The 17,500-nt window shown below is 36.2% G+C and overlaps 1 protein-coding gene and 1 long non-coding RNA gene across 3 annotated transcripts in view; one reads left to right on the top strand and one right to left on the bottom strand.

The window, feature by feature from the left end:
• The window catches only part of LOC135216255 (uncharacterized), a 149,841-nt gene that overhangs the window by 24,777 nt on the left and 107,564 nt on the right, over positions 1-17,500 (top strand). The gene's annotated exons all lie outside the window — the stretch shown is intronic.
• Positions 1-17,500, bottom strand: part of LOC135216254 (PDZ domain-containing protein GIPC1-like) — a 109,374-nt gene that overhangs the window by 15,663 nt on the left and 76,211 nt on the right. The window contains exon 3 of the mRNA XM_064251419.1: positions 17,110-17,243. Within this exon, the coding sequence (XP_064107489.1) occupies positions 17,110-17,243 (134 nt within the window). The remainder of the gene's footprint in view (positions 1-17,109; positions 17,244-17,500) is intronic.

Below are 17,500 nucleotides of genomic sequence, written 5' to 3'. Positions count from 1 at the left end.
TCGTATAATTAACACAAAAAATGAAACTCGAATCGACAAGTTAATGACCCGGGATGTTCAGATTTTAACTTTGGCGGTTACTTCATTAACAAAAAAGCAAATTAAGTCGTATAATTGACACAAAAAATATTAAATCGACAAGTTAAAACCCTAATGTCGTCAGATTTTGACTTGATACTCCATTAACAACAAAGCAAATAAAGTCGTATAATTAACACAAGAATAAAACTCAAATTGACATGTTGATGGCTTAATATAGTGAGATTTTCACTTCTCCGGATGCTTCATTAAAAAAAAAAGTAAATCAAGTCGTATTATTAATACACACAAAAATATTAAATTGACAAGTTAAAGTTTTAATTTAGTCAGATTTTGACTTCGCCAGATACTCCATTAACATAAAAGCAAATTAAGTCTTATATTTGACAAAAAAGAAAAAAAAATAAATTGGCAAGGTAAGGCCTTAATGTCTTCACGTATAATTAACACAAAAATTAAACACAAAATGACATATTAATGGCTTAATATAGTCAGATTTTAACTTCACTGGACAGTTTGTTAACTAGAGCAAATTGAGTCGTATAATTAACACAAAAGTAAACCTTAAACTGGCAAGTTAATGGCCCCATGTCTTCAGATTTTGTCTTGGCCGGATACTTTATTAACAAAAAACAAATAATTACATCTTATAATTGAAAAAAAATATTAAATTGACAATTTAGAATCTTAATATAGTGATATTTTGACTTCGCAGGATACTCCATTAACAAAAAAACAAATTAAGTTTTATATTAAAAAAAAATTGACAAGTTAAAGCCTTAATGTCGTTCGACTTTGACTTCGCCGGATACTCCATTAACAAAAAAGCCAAAAAGCAAATAATGCCAATTCGAGAAGACCGATCCCAGCAGCCACATGGCAAACCAAACCACGGCCGTGACAGGTGTCTTCAGAAAGAGAGCGAGAGAGAGAGACAGAGACAGAGACACACTGGTCGTTTTCACTTTCCCCGCACAGATGGACTGGGGAGAGAACCTGCTGGAGGAGGAGGAGGAGGAGGGGCATCTGGGAGAGAGAGAGAGACGTCTCTTTTGGGGAAGGAAGGGTGGGCCAGGGGGTGGGGAGGGAGTAAGGTTGATTTGGGGGGAGGAGGGGGAGGGGGATAAGAAAATGAGGTGTAGCTTTTAAATTTCCATCAAGGTTTCCTCCTCCTCCTCCTCCTCCTCCTCCTCTCTTTGTTTTTTGTTCTTCTCCTCCTCCTCCTCCTCCTCCTCGCTTCTTCTTCATCTTAAAAACTACCGAGGTTAGAAGGCTGCAAATTGGTATGTTGTTCATCCACCCACCAATCATCAAACGTACTAAATTGCAGCCCTCTAGCCTCACTAGTTTTTATTTTATTGAAGGTTAAAGATAGCCATGATCGTGCTACTGGCAATACATTGGCACAGGCCACCACAGACAGATTTTCTATATATATATATATATATATTATATATATATATATATATATATATATATATATATATATATATATGCACACATTTTTCCTGTCAGAATAAAAATATGGAATCCTTCTTTCATTCATTATCAGGACATCCAATTAGGCATCATATCAATTTCGCCGTCACCACCTGAAGTCGACCTAATAAAGCTGCCGTATCCTTTACGCTGGCATTTTAATGGAGGGGTGACCTAAATCGCGAATCGCGAACTTCATTGATGAATCGGTTTTGTTGATTGTGATATGGATACTCCGGGGAGGCGGGGTTTAGGGGGTGAAGTGTGGGGGGGGTGGACGCTTAGGTACCTACACCTCGCTTTGATCTTTCATTGATGTGTTTTCTCCTCCGCGTTTCAGTTTGGAGTTAAGTGGTGAAGTGATGTTGTTGTTTGATTTACTTTGGTTTTATATCTTTACTTTTTAGGGGTTTGTTTGCATGTGTATGTATGTATGGATGCATGTAAGTAATATATATATATAATATAATATATTATATATATCTATATATATATAATATATAATTAGAGAGATCATAATATATAAAATATGATTCTCTCTCTCTCTCTCTCTCTCTCTCTCTCTCTCTCTCTCTCTCTCTCTCATCTCTATCTATATTATATATATATATATATATATATATATTATATATATATTATAGTATATTATATTATGTATGTATGTATATTATGTAAATAATTTCTTCTGTTAAAACCGGATACGTCTCAAATATAAAAAACCCATTAAAACAGAGAGAGAGAGAGAGAGAGAGGAGAGAGAGAGAGAGAGAGCTACATAGCACAACAGATCATGCCAGAAAATCTTATAGGCCAGTTCAAAGTCCAGCGCTCAAGAGAACCTTCCCCTTACAAAACGTCAAATCTTAAAGACGATCTGATGTTTTTGCGGTCTCCTGTATTTTGCCGAGGAGTTCCTGCTTGGTTTACCGTATTAAATCACTTTTCACGTTAGAGAATGCACTCATCAATTGTTATGGTTCCTCTTAAGTGTAAGTGATTCCCTGAGGTATATTAAACTGGTTATTAAGCGATTTATTGAGGCGAAATTGTCGGGTATATGAAAATTTCACGCGCGCGTGTGACAAAAATTCAGATATGTATGTGTATACGTTTATGTATGTGATATATATATATATATATATATTTATATTTTATACAAATATATATATATATATATATCTATATATATATATATAAACGTATTTTATTGTATACAAATATATTTATAGTTATATATACATGTACTGTGTATATCTATTCACTCATTCACACATACTATATATATATATATATATATATATATATATATATATATATATATATATATATATATATATATATGTCTGTGTGTGTGTGCGTACTATGTGTGTAATACACACAGTTCTGAGGGCCCCTGACTGAAAATCAATCCCAGTGGACGAGAGGAATAAGGGGAAGTCAGTCGACCATATAGGTTTTGAGGAGGCCCGGGCATAAGAGAACCCGACCGAGGGGTCATGTCTTTAATCGGGCCCAATAGGTTAAGTGGCAGGCCAGCATCCTGCCCTCTCTCTCTCTCTCTCCTCTCTCTCTCTCTCTCTCTCTCTCTCTCTCTCTTCTTCCTCTCTCCTCTCTCTCTAGTCCTAAATACTGAATTGTATGATAAGTTGTGTAAATGCATTATCTCTCTCTCTCTCTCTCTCTCTCTCTCTCTCTCTCTCTCAAAAAGTTTTTAATACTGTAATTTTTTATGGCTCTTGTGAGTGACTCTCTCTCTCTCTCTCTCTCTCTCTCTCTCTCTCTCTCTCTCTCCATGTAGTACATTAGTATGTATCATGAATCATTGTCATTATCTAGGGATACTTCCTCAAGTACTGTACTTAAAAGTTCACTTAAAAGCCATTGGCGTGTATGATTATACCCAGCACATCTCATATTTATTTCTTTGTATTCAATATTTTTCACTAATATATTTAAAAAAGATTTGAAAAATAATTTTCTAATATTGTGATTTTTTTTAATAAATACTTTGGAAGGTTATTAAATTTAACGAGGAATTTCATTTTGGGTCTGAGAATGTTTTCAAACTAAATATTAATCTTGGCTTCCCGAGTAAGTTAATATTTTATGTTGTAATTTGTCTTATTAACGTCTTCTCACAAAAAAAAAGAAAAAAAGAAGAAGAGAAACTTTACAAACTCCGCTGACTAATCCTTTCTAATTTTAAAACACAAATCTTTACAGACTTCGAATCCGTCTTAAGTCTTAATTCAAACTTTAAAAAGCGAACATTTTTACAAACTTGGCTTTCAATGTGTATCTTCGCTCTCTTGCTAAGTCTTTTAAGTTTTCTTTTAAAAAAGAAAACTATTGTGCCTCCTTTGTCTGTCCGTCCGTCCTTCTGCAATTAGATCTAAAAAAAACTACCGAGGCTAGAGGGCTGCAAATTGGTATTTTGGTCATCCACCCTCCAATCATCAAACATACCAAACTGCAACCATTTAGCCTCAGTAGTTTTCAATTTATTTAAGGTTGAATTTAGCCATGGATCGTGCATCTGGTAGCACTTTCTTGGGGGGAGGGGCGGCATGGGACGTACCCCCACTCTGCCGCATCGGGTGAGCAACTAAAGAGCTACCGGTTATTGCTGATGGTTTTAAACAGCGTTATACGTTGTACAGAAAACTCGATTGCGACGAAGAATCTTCCGCGCATTTTTTACTTTTTTATTCTGACGTTCGTTTGATGAACAGCAAACCGATGACGTCACTTCCGTTCGCATGGTGGTATTTCCGTGAACTACTTAATCGTGACATACTTTCGTTTTTGTATGTCCGTGGCCTTCGAATATATAGATCGATGTTTTCGATGTTTCATGAAAAATATATTTTAATATGACACTAAAGAATGATCGAGATGATAAGGAAGATATTATTCTTGTCCGTTGTAGGTTTTACACACACACACACACACACACACAAATTGTGCTAACTTCTATGTAAATAGCGATAGGTTCTTATATATAAGCTGTTTTTACAGACATAGACGTAAGCGTGTACTGTATGTAATTACGTAGCTCTAGATGCAAATAATACTGGAGAACAAATATATAGATATATATATAATATATATATATATATATATAGTATATATATTATATAATATATATATATATATATATAGAATATATATATATATATGATATATATATATATATATAAGAGAGAGAGAGAGAGAGAGAGAGAGAGAGAATATATATATTTATAAAATTATGCAGGGTGTCCATAAAGTCCCAGTACCATTACAAGTATTTATGGCTCGGAATGGTACCGGGACTTTATGGACACCCTGATATATATATATTATATATATATATATATATATTATATATATATATATATCTATATATATTATATAGTTATCAAGAATGAAAAAACTGACAGATTTCATGCGACTAACGAACATCGACACATTATACGACCATACGATCAATATATCTGCAGACGAAGATAAACAAAGACCAGGGGGGAAAGGTATACTGCATTACAATACAGGTAGCGGCACATTGTTTGTTTTTGTTGCCTCACAAAAGCAACCGTTCGTACAAAGAGCGACACACATAACAAATGAAGAGAGGAATAATTGTCCATTGGTCGTCCTAGGTCTAGTAATACTACTGCCGTTGCGATCACGCCTTAGGCAACTTGTTTATTTGTTTATTTAGTTACTTATTAGTTTGCAGTTTATATATATAAAAATATATATATATATATGATATATATTATATATTTATTATATATATATATACATATGAATGAGTATTGTAACTGAATAAGTGCAACACAGCCATTGATTTCAAATTCTCGTGTCATATATATTTACACTACATATATATATATATATATATTATATATATATATATATATATATATATATATATATATATATATATATATATATTTACATATACACATGCTGTCAAAGTGTAACGTTCCTAAGATATAACGTTAACATTGCGGTTTTATTGCAATGACTGATAAGGCGATTGAACGCGTCTTATCGGAGGCAGATAGATGGATAAGGACCCACATGATACGGGTACGAAAACGAGGTCGTTGACCCCAGATTAACCCCAGACCTAACGACCTAGATTAACCCCAGTCCTCTTATCATCGAGTTTTGCCGATGAGTTTCCAGACTGGAAATTCACTTTGCTTAATGAAGAGAGAGAGAGAGAGAGAGATAAGGAACAGAATGGTTGCATTTATGGGTTTGGAAGGGGAATAAGTAAAAAACAATAAAATTCAGGAAATGAAGAAGATTGATTCAGTGTTAAAAGAAGTAAAGTAATTGATAAAATAGTTTAAGATGTCAAAATGGGAATTGATAAGAATGGAATTTGTAGAGAAATCAACATTGGAATATATAAAAACGGATTAGGTAGAGAAATCAAAATTGTAATTGATAAAAATGGAATAGATCCAGAAAACAACATTGGAATAGGTAATAAAAATGGAATAGATTATAGAGAAATTAATATTGGAATAAACAGGGAAATCAATTTTGGAATAGACTGAAATCAAAATTGGACAGATAAAAATACAACAGATATAAAATAAAAAAGTAAGAAAAGTAGAATAGATAAAAGTGAAATAGATAGAGAAATCAAATTTGGAAACAGATAAAAATCAAAAGTGACTGATAAAACTGGAATAGATACAGAAATCAAAATGGCATTAGATTAAAATGGAATGGATGATAAAGAACTCAAAACTGGAATAGCTAAAACATACGAATAACGTAGGGAAAAGAAACCAACGATAAAAACGGGAATTGGGAATACCAACAAACGGGAAACCAGAAGGAAAATCATGCAAAGAAAAGGGAAGAAGAAGAAGGAGTAAGATAAAGAGGGGAAAACGAAGAAGAAATTAAAGCAAAGACAGACAAGAAAAATAAAATAATAAAAAAAAATGAGCGCTGTCATTATCATTATTGCCATCATCGTCATCATTGTTCTCGTCAGCTGTTTTGTTATAGGAGCGAGAGAAAGCTGTGTGTACGTGTGTGTGTATGTGTGTGTTGGTGTGTATTGTGTACGTGTGTTGGTGTGTATTGACGAGCTGCTAACCTCAGTCTATCTTCTCCTTCTGGAATGTTCTATAGACCTTCTTGCAAAGGTTGCCATTAAATTATTTGTTGTTTATCTGTTGTTTCTTTAGAACATTAGTTGTTTTTCTCTTAATTATTGTTTTTTGTTGTTTCTTTGATTAGTTAGTTTTTTTATAATTATTGTTTTTGTTGTTTCTTTAGTGAATTAGTTGTTTTTCTTAAAGTTATCGTATTCTGTTGTTTCTTTGATGAATTGGTTGCTTTTCTTATAATTATTATGGGTTCTGGGTTCTTTGTTATTATCAGTTTCTTCAATAAATTAGCTGTTTATTTTTATCATTATTATGGGTTGAAGGTTCTGTAAGTTATTGGATTTTTTTTTGTAATAAGGTTCTTATTTGTGTGGCGTCATTTAATGATACAGTTAAATTGCTTTTGTACTGTATGATACATAAAAGTACAGAGAAATCCCTTTTATACCTGTTTTATACCTGTATGAGTATATTCATTGTCATGCAAATATCACCGTTACTGTCTCTAAGAAATTAGACTATTCCATGTTCCCAGTGTAGGACCTTAAAGCCCAAATCTCTCTCTCTCTCTCTCTCTCTCTCTCTCTCTCTCTCTCTCTCTCTCAGTTAGAGAGAGAGTAGCTACATAATAACTTAATGTTTCAGGGCTGCATGTAAAACGTAGTAGATATGGGAACTCTCTCTCTCTCTCTCTCTCTCTCTCTCTCTCTCTCTCTCTCTCTCAGTTAGAGAGAGAGCATCTACATGATAAATGAATGTTTCAGGGCTTCATGCAAAACGCAGTGGATAAGGGAGCTCTCTTTCTCTCTCTCTCTCTCTCTCTCTCTGGGGCGGACTGAATTCAGGCATGACATAGATTGGGCCCTTAACCGCAGATTATAATGTGGCTGTTCTAATTATCCTGAGAGTCCGCCTTCTCCCCCCCCCCCCCCCCCCCCCCCCCACCCCCCCCCCCCCCCCCCCCCCCCCCCCCCCCCCCCCCCCCCCCCCCCCCCCCCCCCCCCCCCCCCCCCCCCCCCCCCCCCCCCCCCCACCCCCCCCCCCCCCCCCCCCCCCCCCCCCCCCCCCCCCCCCCCCCCCCCCCCCCCCCCCCCCCGCCCCCCCCCCCCCCCCCCCCCCCCCCCCCCCCCCCCGCCCCCCCCCCCCCCCCCCCCCCCCCCCCCCCCCGCCCCCCTCCTTTCTATCGTGTACCCAACCGCCGTAGCTGTTTCCAGATTAATTAATGCAGAAGTTATGTACGCGGTGCTATAAATAAATGTTGGTTTATTCTCGTATTAATTCTCATGTCACGCAGAACATTATAACTGGCATGTATGTAGACAGACACACACACACACACACACACACGCACACACACATATATATATATATATATATATATATATATATAATATATATATATATATATATATACACATGAATTTTTATCACATCACCGTGATTCATATACATGCATTAAGCTACAAATGTCCTTTAATATCCAATTCGCTCTACCTCGGAATTTATATATTTTCATAATATACGAGTATGTTAACCGAAGGGGAATTTTTTAGCTGATAATAATTCCGTCCTCTCGTGGATTCGAACCAGCGCACAGACAGAGGAGAAATCAGGACTTCAGTGACGTCTTAACCGACTCGATAGAAATTATTGTTGTCTTAATGAGCTTTTGCAGAAAGAAGGTCACTCACTACCCAAGATAAAGAAGGGTCACTGCCCAAGATAAGCTCATAATCTTTGGCTCATACCCTTTCCTACCTGACCCTCATACCAAATGACCTGATACAAGGTCATTAGTATTCCCTCCTTTCTTCCTTCCTTCATTAGAACTCATCACCTACCCCTCACTTCCCAACACCTTCATTTACTTTTGTATTAGCCTCTGGGTTTTTGTAGTTTTGTAGTCTTGTATTTTTGTTGTATTGTAGTCTTTTATAGTATTTTGTAGTCTTGTACGTTTTTTAGTCTTGTAGTCTTTTGTAGTCTTGTATTATTTTGTATTTTTGTAGTCTGTAGTCTTTTGTAGTCTAGTATTCTTTTGTAGTATTTTGTAGTCTTGTATTTTTGTAGTCTTTTTTTATTCTTGTAATATTTTGTATTTTTGTAGTCTTTTGAAGTCTTGTATTTGTGTAGTCTTGTATTTTTGTAGTCTTGTAGTCTTCTAGTCTTTTGCAGTTTTGTGTTCTTTTTTAGTCTTGTATTTTTGCAGTCTGGTCTTTTGTAGTCTTGTATTCTTTTGTAGTCTTGTAGTCTCTTGTAGTCTTGCAGTCTTTTGAAGTTTTGTATTTTTCTAGCATTTTAGTCTTTTGCAGTCTTGTGTTCTTTTGTAGTCTTGTATTTTTGCAGTCTTGTATTTTTGTAGGCTTGTAGACTTGTATTCTTTTGTAGTCTTGTAGTCTTTTGTAGTCTTGCATTCTTTTGTAGTCTTGTATTTTTGCAGTCTTGTCTTTTGTAGTATTGTATTTTTCTAGTCTTGTATTTTTGTAGTCTTGTAGTCTTTTGTAGTCTTGTAGTCTTTTGAAGTCTTGTAGTCTTTCGTTGTCTCGTAAGTTCAAGGATTCTGAGAATTCGCGTAAGAAGGAAAGAAAGGGAAATATATCTTTGAAAATAAAGAATACTGAATTATGTATTATATTTCTTAGAGTGCACCCACACAACAGCGAAACATGTCTTGAACACATGTTGGCAACTTATCACGTACTTACCACAAACATATTGAAAACAAGGCAATGACATTAAAGTGGTAAACGTTTAAAAATAAATGTTGAGTAAACGTATGAACCACCGGTTCGAACTCGTAATAAAATCATCGAAATGTATCCAGCCTGTTCGTGGTGTGTGGGCGATAAGTCGCCTACATGCGTTTACTCCAACTTATAGAAAGGAAGGTGTTGATGTTGTTGTTTTTGATTAAGCTGGCCTTATGCCAGCACGGGCTCTTGCTCACAGAGCAGACCGTAGGAGGGCAGTGAATGGAGTTTCATTATAACGCTGGTAGGCCGTCCATGGTTACACGTGACCATAGGCCTAGCGATGGGATTTTGTTTCTTCACAGACGAATCAGCTGACGAGCGCTATGCGTAAGAAGACTACTTATATGAAAGCGTAGGTTCGTTTGTAGGGAAAAATAAAAATTTCTTTTTAATTTAAGGACGAAAATAGTTAATCAGTATATTCCGTTTTTCAACGTATGGCCTAGTACCATCAGTACACTCAAGCGGTACACTGCAGGCATTAATGTTCTTTGCAGCGTCCCTTCGACCCCAAGCTGCAACCTCTTTTATTGCTTTTACTGCACCTCCGTTCATATTATCTCTTCTATCTTACTCTCCACCCTCTCCGAACAGTTGTTTCACAGTGCAGCTGCTTTGAGGTTTTCCTCCTGTTACACATTTGAAAGTTAATTTGCTTTCAATGTCCATTTCAGCGCTGAATGACCTCAAAGGTCCCAGCGCTTGGCCTTTGGCCTAGATTCTACACACACACACACACACACACATTATATATATTATAAATATATATATATATATATATATATATATATATATATATAATATATATTCTCAAGGAAGCAAGAGAGACGTCTTCTGGTAATTTAAAAAGGCTTTATTAAGCGACGTTTCGGGGTCCAGCCCCATCCATCATCACGGCTGTAAAAAGGATTAATACACATAAATATAATAAAAAGACTCATCCTAATAACTAACATACATTTAAAATTCATAGAAAACCTACTACAATGCTAAGAGAATTACCATATCAAGTGAAAGGGAGAAGACGAGTGACCAGAAGAAGAAGGAAAGGTTCCAAGTAAACATAGTTATGCCAGGTAAAGAGGGGTAGCGGTAGTTTGATTGTTTAATTTTGGAAACTATTGTTTTTATGAAAAGCGATTCGAAAACAGCAAGCTCTTGAGGAGAAGAAGCCCGTGTAATGACTTTGAAAGTGTTTGTATTCTATGTTGAATTTGCATTTTTTGAATGTTCACGAATGTTCGAGAATTCTGGTGAAGACAACCGGACACCTGTTCTATAACTCACCCCCCTGTGGCAATCAATGCGGACTTTAAGAAGCCTACGTGAGGCCCCGACATAATTTCCCAAACTACATTTGGGACACGAAAATAAATAGACCGCATTGGAAGTCAGAAGAGGGCTCAGCTTTTCTTTATATCTAAATAAAGACCCAATAGTTAATGGGTTTCTTAAGATTAGTTGGCTTTTTATGGCCGGACAATATTCACGTATTAAACGTTTAACTTTGGTATAAAACGTTGTATCACTGATAAACGGGACACTAGCAAAGAAAGGCATTCTAGGAGCAGTTGGTCTGTTATTTTTCTCTATTAATTTATTATTTAAAAACTTGGTTAGGTATTTGAAGAAAACCTTAGCTGGATAGCAGTTATCGGTGAAGTACTGTTGTAAAAGAGTAATCTCACTGTGAAATTCAGACCAGCCAGGAGAGAGAATATGCCCTGTGGAAGAGTGTATATAAAGCGTTTACTTTAAAGTTAAAACTACAAAAGCTGTAAAAATTTGTCCCTAGTCCAGTAAAAGTCTTTTTTCTAAAATTGAGGTGTTAAAACCATCCGTATTACGTGACACTTCTATATCTAAAAAAGAGAGCTTATTATCATTTTCATAATCAATTGTAAACTTGATATTAGGGTGGGCTGAATTGGCAAATTGTAAGAAGGAATCAGCTCTGTCTCTGTCTCGAAAAAGAATAAACGTATCATCAACGTAACGGCAGGGCATATTCTCTCTCCTCTGGCTGGTCTGAATTTCATAGTGAGATTACTCTTTTACAACAGTACTTCACCGATAACTGCTATCCAGCTAAGGTTTCTTCAAATATAACCAAGTTTTTAAATGAATTATGTTTTTAAATAATAAATTAATAGAGAAAAAATAACAGACCAACTGCTCCTAGAATGCCCTTTCTTTGCTAGTGTCCCGTTTATCAGTGATACAACGTTTTATACCAAAGTTAAACGTTTAATACGTGAATATTGTCCGGCCATAAAAAGCCAACTAATCTTAAGAAACCCATTAACTATTGGGTCTTTATTTAGATATAAAGAAAAGCTGAGCCCTCTTCTGACTTCCAATGCGGTCTATTTATTTTCGTGTCCCAAATGTAGTTTGGGAAATTATGTCGGGGCCTCACGTAGGCTTCTTAAAGTCCGCATTGATTGCCACAGGGGGGTGAGTTATAGAACAGGTGTCCGGTTGTCTTCACCAGAATTCTCGAACATTCGTGAACATTCAAAAAAATGCAAATTCAACATAGAATACAAACACTTTAAAGTCATTACACGGGCTTCTTCTCCTCAAGAGCTTGCTGTTTTCGAATCGCTTTTCATAAAAACAATAGTTCCAAAATTAAACAATCAAACTACCGCTACCCCTCTTTACCTGGCATAACTATGTTTACTTGGAACCTTTCCTTCTTCTTCTGTCACTCGTCTTCTCCCTTTCACTTGATATGGTAATTCTCTTAGCATTGTAGTAGGTTTTCTATGAATTTTAAATGTATGTTAGTTATTAGGATGAGTCTTTTTATTATATTTATGTGTATTAATCCTTTTTACAGCCGTGATGATGGATGGGGCTGGACCCCGAAACGTCGCTTAATAAAGCCTTTTTAAATTACCAGAAGACGTCTCTCTTGCTTCCTTGAGAATATATCTCGAACGATTGCTGTTTTCCTATGTATATATATATATATATATATATATATATATATATATATATATATATAAAATTTTTGCTGATGCCTCCATTCTACAAGACGAACCTTTTGGATTTTTTTCCCATCCTACAACTTCATCCTATAGTCGATTCACATCAACCGAGCATCTGATGTCTAGGCCAGTCCCTTATGACGCTCCTGATTGGCTGTTGATAAGCCAATCACAGGGCTGGAAACTCTAAGTCTCTCTCTCTCGAGAGTTCACCTGGGTAGGATCTATGCTCCACCTCTCATAAGGGATACGTCTTTCAAAAGTATCCCTCAGGAGAAGTGGAACATGCATCCTGCCTATGCGAATTCTCGAGAGGGACTGAGAGTTTCCAGCCCTGTGATTGGCTTATCAACAGCCAATCAGGAGCGTCATACGGGACTGGCCTAGACATCAAATGCACGGATGATGTGAATCTACTATAGTTCTCTTGCCGTTTCCCGTTGACTCTCAAAGGTAAATACCCTCTACCTTATCTGGGGAACCATATGGTACTGTTGACATTAGGGCCATCCTGTCTATTGACTGGATTTCATGAAGATGCTGAATCATCTTGTAGTCTTTTACCGTTTTTTTTTTTTCGAGGGAATTGGCAGTTATGTGTAATGTGTCTGTATATATGTGAATGATCGGTCTTTTGTCGACTAGGCTTAAGGTCCAATTTGTACTGCATTTTGTATAATATATTCAATTTGACAAATACCACGTTTTTGACGTGAATCCCCCATTTGGCGTTTTAATAGCCAATTTGAGTACAGGAGAAAAGTCGGTAACAAGAACAGTAGAGAAACTTCTATACAAAATAAACGCGGCTGAAATAGCTATTATTTTCAATAACACCTTTATTATTATTATAAATATTATTATTATTATTATTATTATTATTATTATTATTATTATTATGAAATGGCCATTATTTTCAATAAATTTGTATTATTATTATTATTATTATTATTATTATTATTATTATTATTATTATTATTATTATTATTATCTTTAAATATATGTACATATAGTACATAACCTTGGGTTGGTTTCACCATTATTATTATTATTTTTTAAGTTCAGCGGGATGGACTACTGAATATTCAATATCCTCATTTCATGTAGCCCAGACCTGAAGGAAAAGAAGCGATGAAGGATAAAGATGAAGGAATTTACTTTAGGAAAGCTATGATATATAATAAACGCAGAATTGCCATTCTCGTATCCACCGTTCAGATCCGCAGTGGAACTATTTTTAAGAAAAGCGAAATGGAAAATAAAACTGAGAACCATGTCTTGTGTAATCATTCCTGTAGGGTGGTAGTGCCGTCAGTGTACCTCACGCAGTGCACTGTAGGCATTACTTGAGGTTCTTTGCTGCTTCATTTAGGCCCCTAGCCGCAACCCCTTTCATTCTTTTAACTGTACCTCCATTTGTATTCTCCCATTTTATTTTCCATCCTCTCCTAACATTTGTTTTATAGCCCAACTACGAAGTTTTCCAAACCTTTGTACTTTTTTTTTTAGCGCTAAATGACCTCATAGGTCCTAGCGCTTGGCTTTTGGCCTAAATGTTAAATTTCATTCCACCATTACATTGTAGAGCACAGTGTCCTGCAGAATACATTTCTAGCCATAAAAATGTCGGGACGAATAATATTATAATTATTATATCAAAAGATGCAAGTACCTTCCACTTTGTTTGACGCTGCATTGTTGCAAATAGCATTTTAACGGAAAACCTTTTGCTTTCCCAGCGACCATAAAGGCTTTTAAGTTAAAAGGAACTTTGGAATAAATGTAAATTTAGTCTTTTTTTTTTTATAGAGAAAGTAACCGCAAACTACATCTGATATCCAACAGTATGTATATGTGTATATACTATATAGTATATATGTGTATATATATACATATATACATAAATATATACACTTATATACTGTATTTATGTAGATATACTTATATATATATATATATATATATATATATATATATATATTTATATCAATTTTACTTTATTCCAAATTATATGCAGACATACACACCCATGTATATGTGTGTGTGTGAGCACAGAACCATTTCGTCGCTTCCTTATCAATAATTTCCATTTGGATAACAGCAACAAAAGAACCTCTGGCCCTTTGAAATAAGGCAAACCGAGAAGACTCCTTGTGATCCCAGCCCTTTAAAATTCTAATAAAGAGAGAAGACCTATGTGTCTGGGGAGGGGGGGGGGAGTAGAGAGAGAAGAGGTGGGGGGGTGAAGGAAAGAGGGAGGGGAAGGCTATATGCGACAGCAGGCGAGAGAGAGAGAGAGAGAGAGAGAGAGAGAGAGAGAGAGAGAGAGAGAGATAGAGAGAGCAAAAGTGAGTCAGGCTTTTCCTTCTCCACCACGAAAACTTTCCTTGGTCTGACCACAGCCATCTCATGTCGGCACATGTTGTCCGTCTGTCTGTCCGTCTGTCTGTCTTTGTCAATTCGTTGTTCGTGTCTGTATCGAGATAAACATAAGGCTCCTTTCTTTGTAAATTTGTTATGTCAACCATTATCTGTTTCTCTACGAGTTTGAGTCCGTCTCTGTCAGTCGAATTACACTGGGATTAAGGAATCTGACTCATTCTGTCATGCACTTTTGTTTTCAAGAATCAATTACTTTCGTGTTTTGAATTCGTGAGATTCCGGCAGTTACTCATTTTCATATCTTAGGTCTCTCTTAAAATGAAGTGTTACAGTAATGACGTTCTTGCCATAAAAAAATTATGACGTTTCACAAGGAACAAAGCGACGTGCCTGTTAAAAAAATACAGGGAATTTAAAAAATATAAAAAAAATCCGCAAGGTTAGGTCCTTGTACCCTCAAACATCACAACAATTATTACCCTATTTATAGATTATTTAAGCCATCGTTCTTCATTTCTATTATTAATTACGTTTTGATTTTATTTTGAGGTTTAGTTTCGATTAAGAAAGTGCTTCACATATTTTATTATGATTATTATTATAGTATTTGTGTGGAACACGACAACAGGACCAAAGAATATGTTGCTCATTCCACAGAAGTAACAGGATAATGGAAAAAACAGAAAGAGGAGATCAGTTATTAGAAAAACGTTGCTAAATTAGTAAATAAATAAATATAAATGTAAATTAATAAAATACAAGGAGAATTGTATTAGGGTACTACTGCATTGAAATTGCAAGCCATCCTTATAATATATCATGGGTCACAATGTTCCCTAGAGCCATCTGGCTGCAGCACTGTGAGCATATGGTCGAAATTTTTCCTCGCTGCCTATGTAAAACTCAGGACCCTTATTGTGGTCACACATTATGGGCCTGGGGGGGGGGGGGGGGGGGGGGGGGGGGCTGGGGGGGTCATAATTTGAATATTCTCAGATGTGTCGCTTTTGGGCCAAAATATTGTTAAATAGCCTAATCCTACTTTCACTGTTTCCAATAAATAGGCTAATCCTACTTTCGCTGTTTCTGTTAAATAGCCTAATCTTACTTTCACCTTTTCTGTTAAATAGCCTAATCCAACTTTCACTGTTTCTGTTAAATAGCCTAATCCAACTTTCACTGTTTCTGTAAAATAGCCTAATCCTTCTTTTTCTATCTGTTAAATAGGATAATCCCACTTTCACTATTTCTGATAAATAGCCTAATCCTCCTTTCACTATCTCTTGAGTGTCTCCACCTCCGCCCCTCCCACTTCTAAAGGGGGCATTGCCCCCCTATTTGAATCAGTCTGAACCCCCTCGATCAAAAAAAGAAAGTTTAAGTTTGTTTAACCCCTCGAGGCTAAATAGTTTGCAAATAGTCAAAACCTGATTTACATAATAAATAGATTTTTCTCCCCTGCAAATCCCGGAGTTGAACTGAACTTGTTTATGGTAGGTGTAGGTGAAAAGTTTGTGAACGAACTAAATTTGTTTATGGTAGGTGGATGTGAAATGTTTGTGAACTAAACTTGTTTATGGTAGGTGGATGTGAAATGCTTGTGAACTAAACTTATGGTGGGTGTAGGTGAAATGTTTGTGAATTAAACTTGTTTATGTAGCTGTAGGTGAAATGTTTGTGAATTAAACTGTTTATGGTAGGTGTAGGTGAAATGTTTGTGAACTAAACTTATGGTGGGTGTAGGTGAAATGATTGTGAATTAAAACTTGTTTATGGTAGCTGCAGGTGAAATGTTTGTGAACTAAACTGTTTATGGTAGGTGTAGGTGAGGTGTTTGTGAACTAAACTTGTTTATGGGAGTTGCAGGTGAAATGTTTGTGCACATACAATATTTTGTTGTAGGTGTAGTGTTTGTTGCCATGAGAAGTATTCTGGAGGCAGTGGTTGGGAAGTTACTTGTACACGCAACCTGTCAGTCCTTTTACTATACCTCCGTTCATATTTTCTTTCTACAAAACCAGCTGGTTGATGTACTCTTGTGGCATCAAGCTCCGGGATGTTAACAAATCGTTGGGGGATGAAGGTGCAAGCCCATGCCCCATTCACAGCTGTGCCAAATGGCCCTTACTGCACGAATGCCAGATAACTGGCCGACCAGTGATCCCTGTCAGCCACTATATATTTTATGTAATTTTTGCCAAAATATAAAGCTTACATAAGCAAAGAAAAGGGGAAATCGTGATCCACGTGTTTGAACGGCACAACTTAAAGAAAACGGGAAATCTTGATCAACCAAAGAAAGCGGGAAATCGTGGCCCACGTGTTTGAACGACTTACCTCGATGTGTTTAATTCTGTCTATAACGGAGTCTTCTTTAATTCTTTTAATGAAGGCGTATCCGGCACCGTTGTCTGTGATGGTGAGCCCCAGGGCGTCCTCTGTTTTCGTTATCTCTATCTCCTTTGGCCTTCCTGCGGGGGAAATAAGAGGGGAAGTGTTTGAGGGAGGTCATGATAATGTCTCTTCATTTGGGTGAATGAAAGCGCTGCTGACAGTTCGGTATGGTTTACCAGTTAAAGGTATTTGTTATTAAGTAACTGTTTTAACTGTTGCAGCTTATTCCGTTTTGAAAAATTAATGTTTAATCGGTACATATTTGGTTTCAATTTTTTGTAAGCACATGCATTCTTCTGTGTGTGTTTTTTATTTTTTATTTTTTGGGCCTAAT

Source organism: Macrobrachium nipponense, chromosome 6 (genome assembly GCF_015104395.2).
Source record: "Macrobrachium nipponense isolate FS-2020 chromosome 6, ASM1510439v2, whole genome shotgun sequence".
Taxonomy (NCBI): Eukaryota; Metazoa; Arthropoda; class Malacostraca; order Decapoda; family Palaemonidae; genus Macrobrachium; species Macrobrachium nipponense.
Note: the sequence above shows the minus strand (reverse complement) of the source record. Positions and strands in the feature narration are given on the sequence as shown.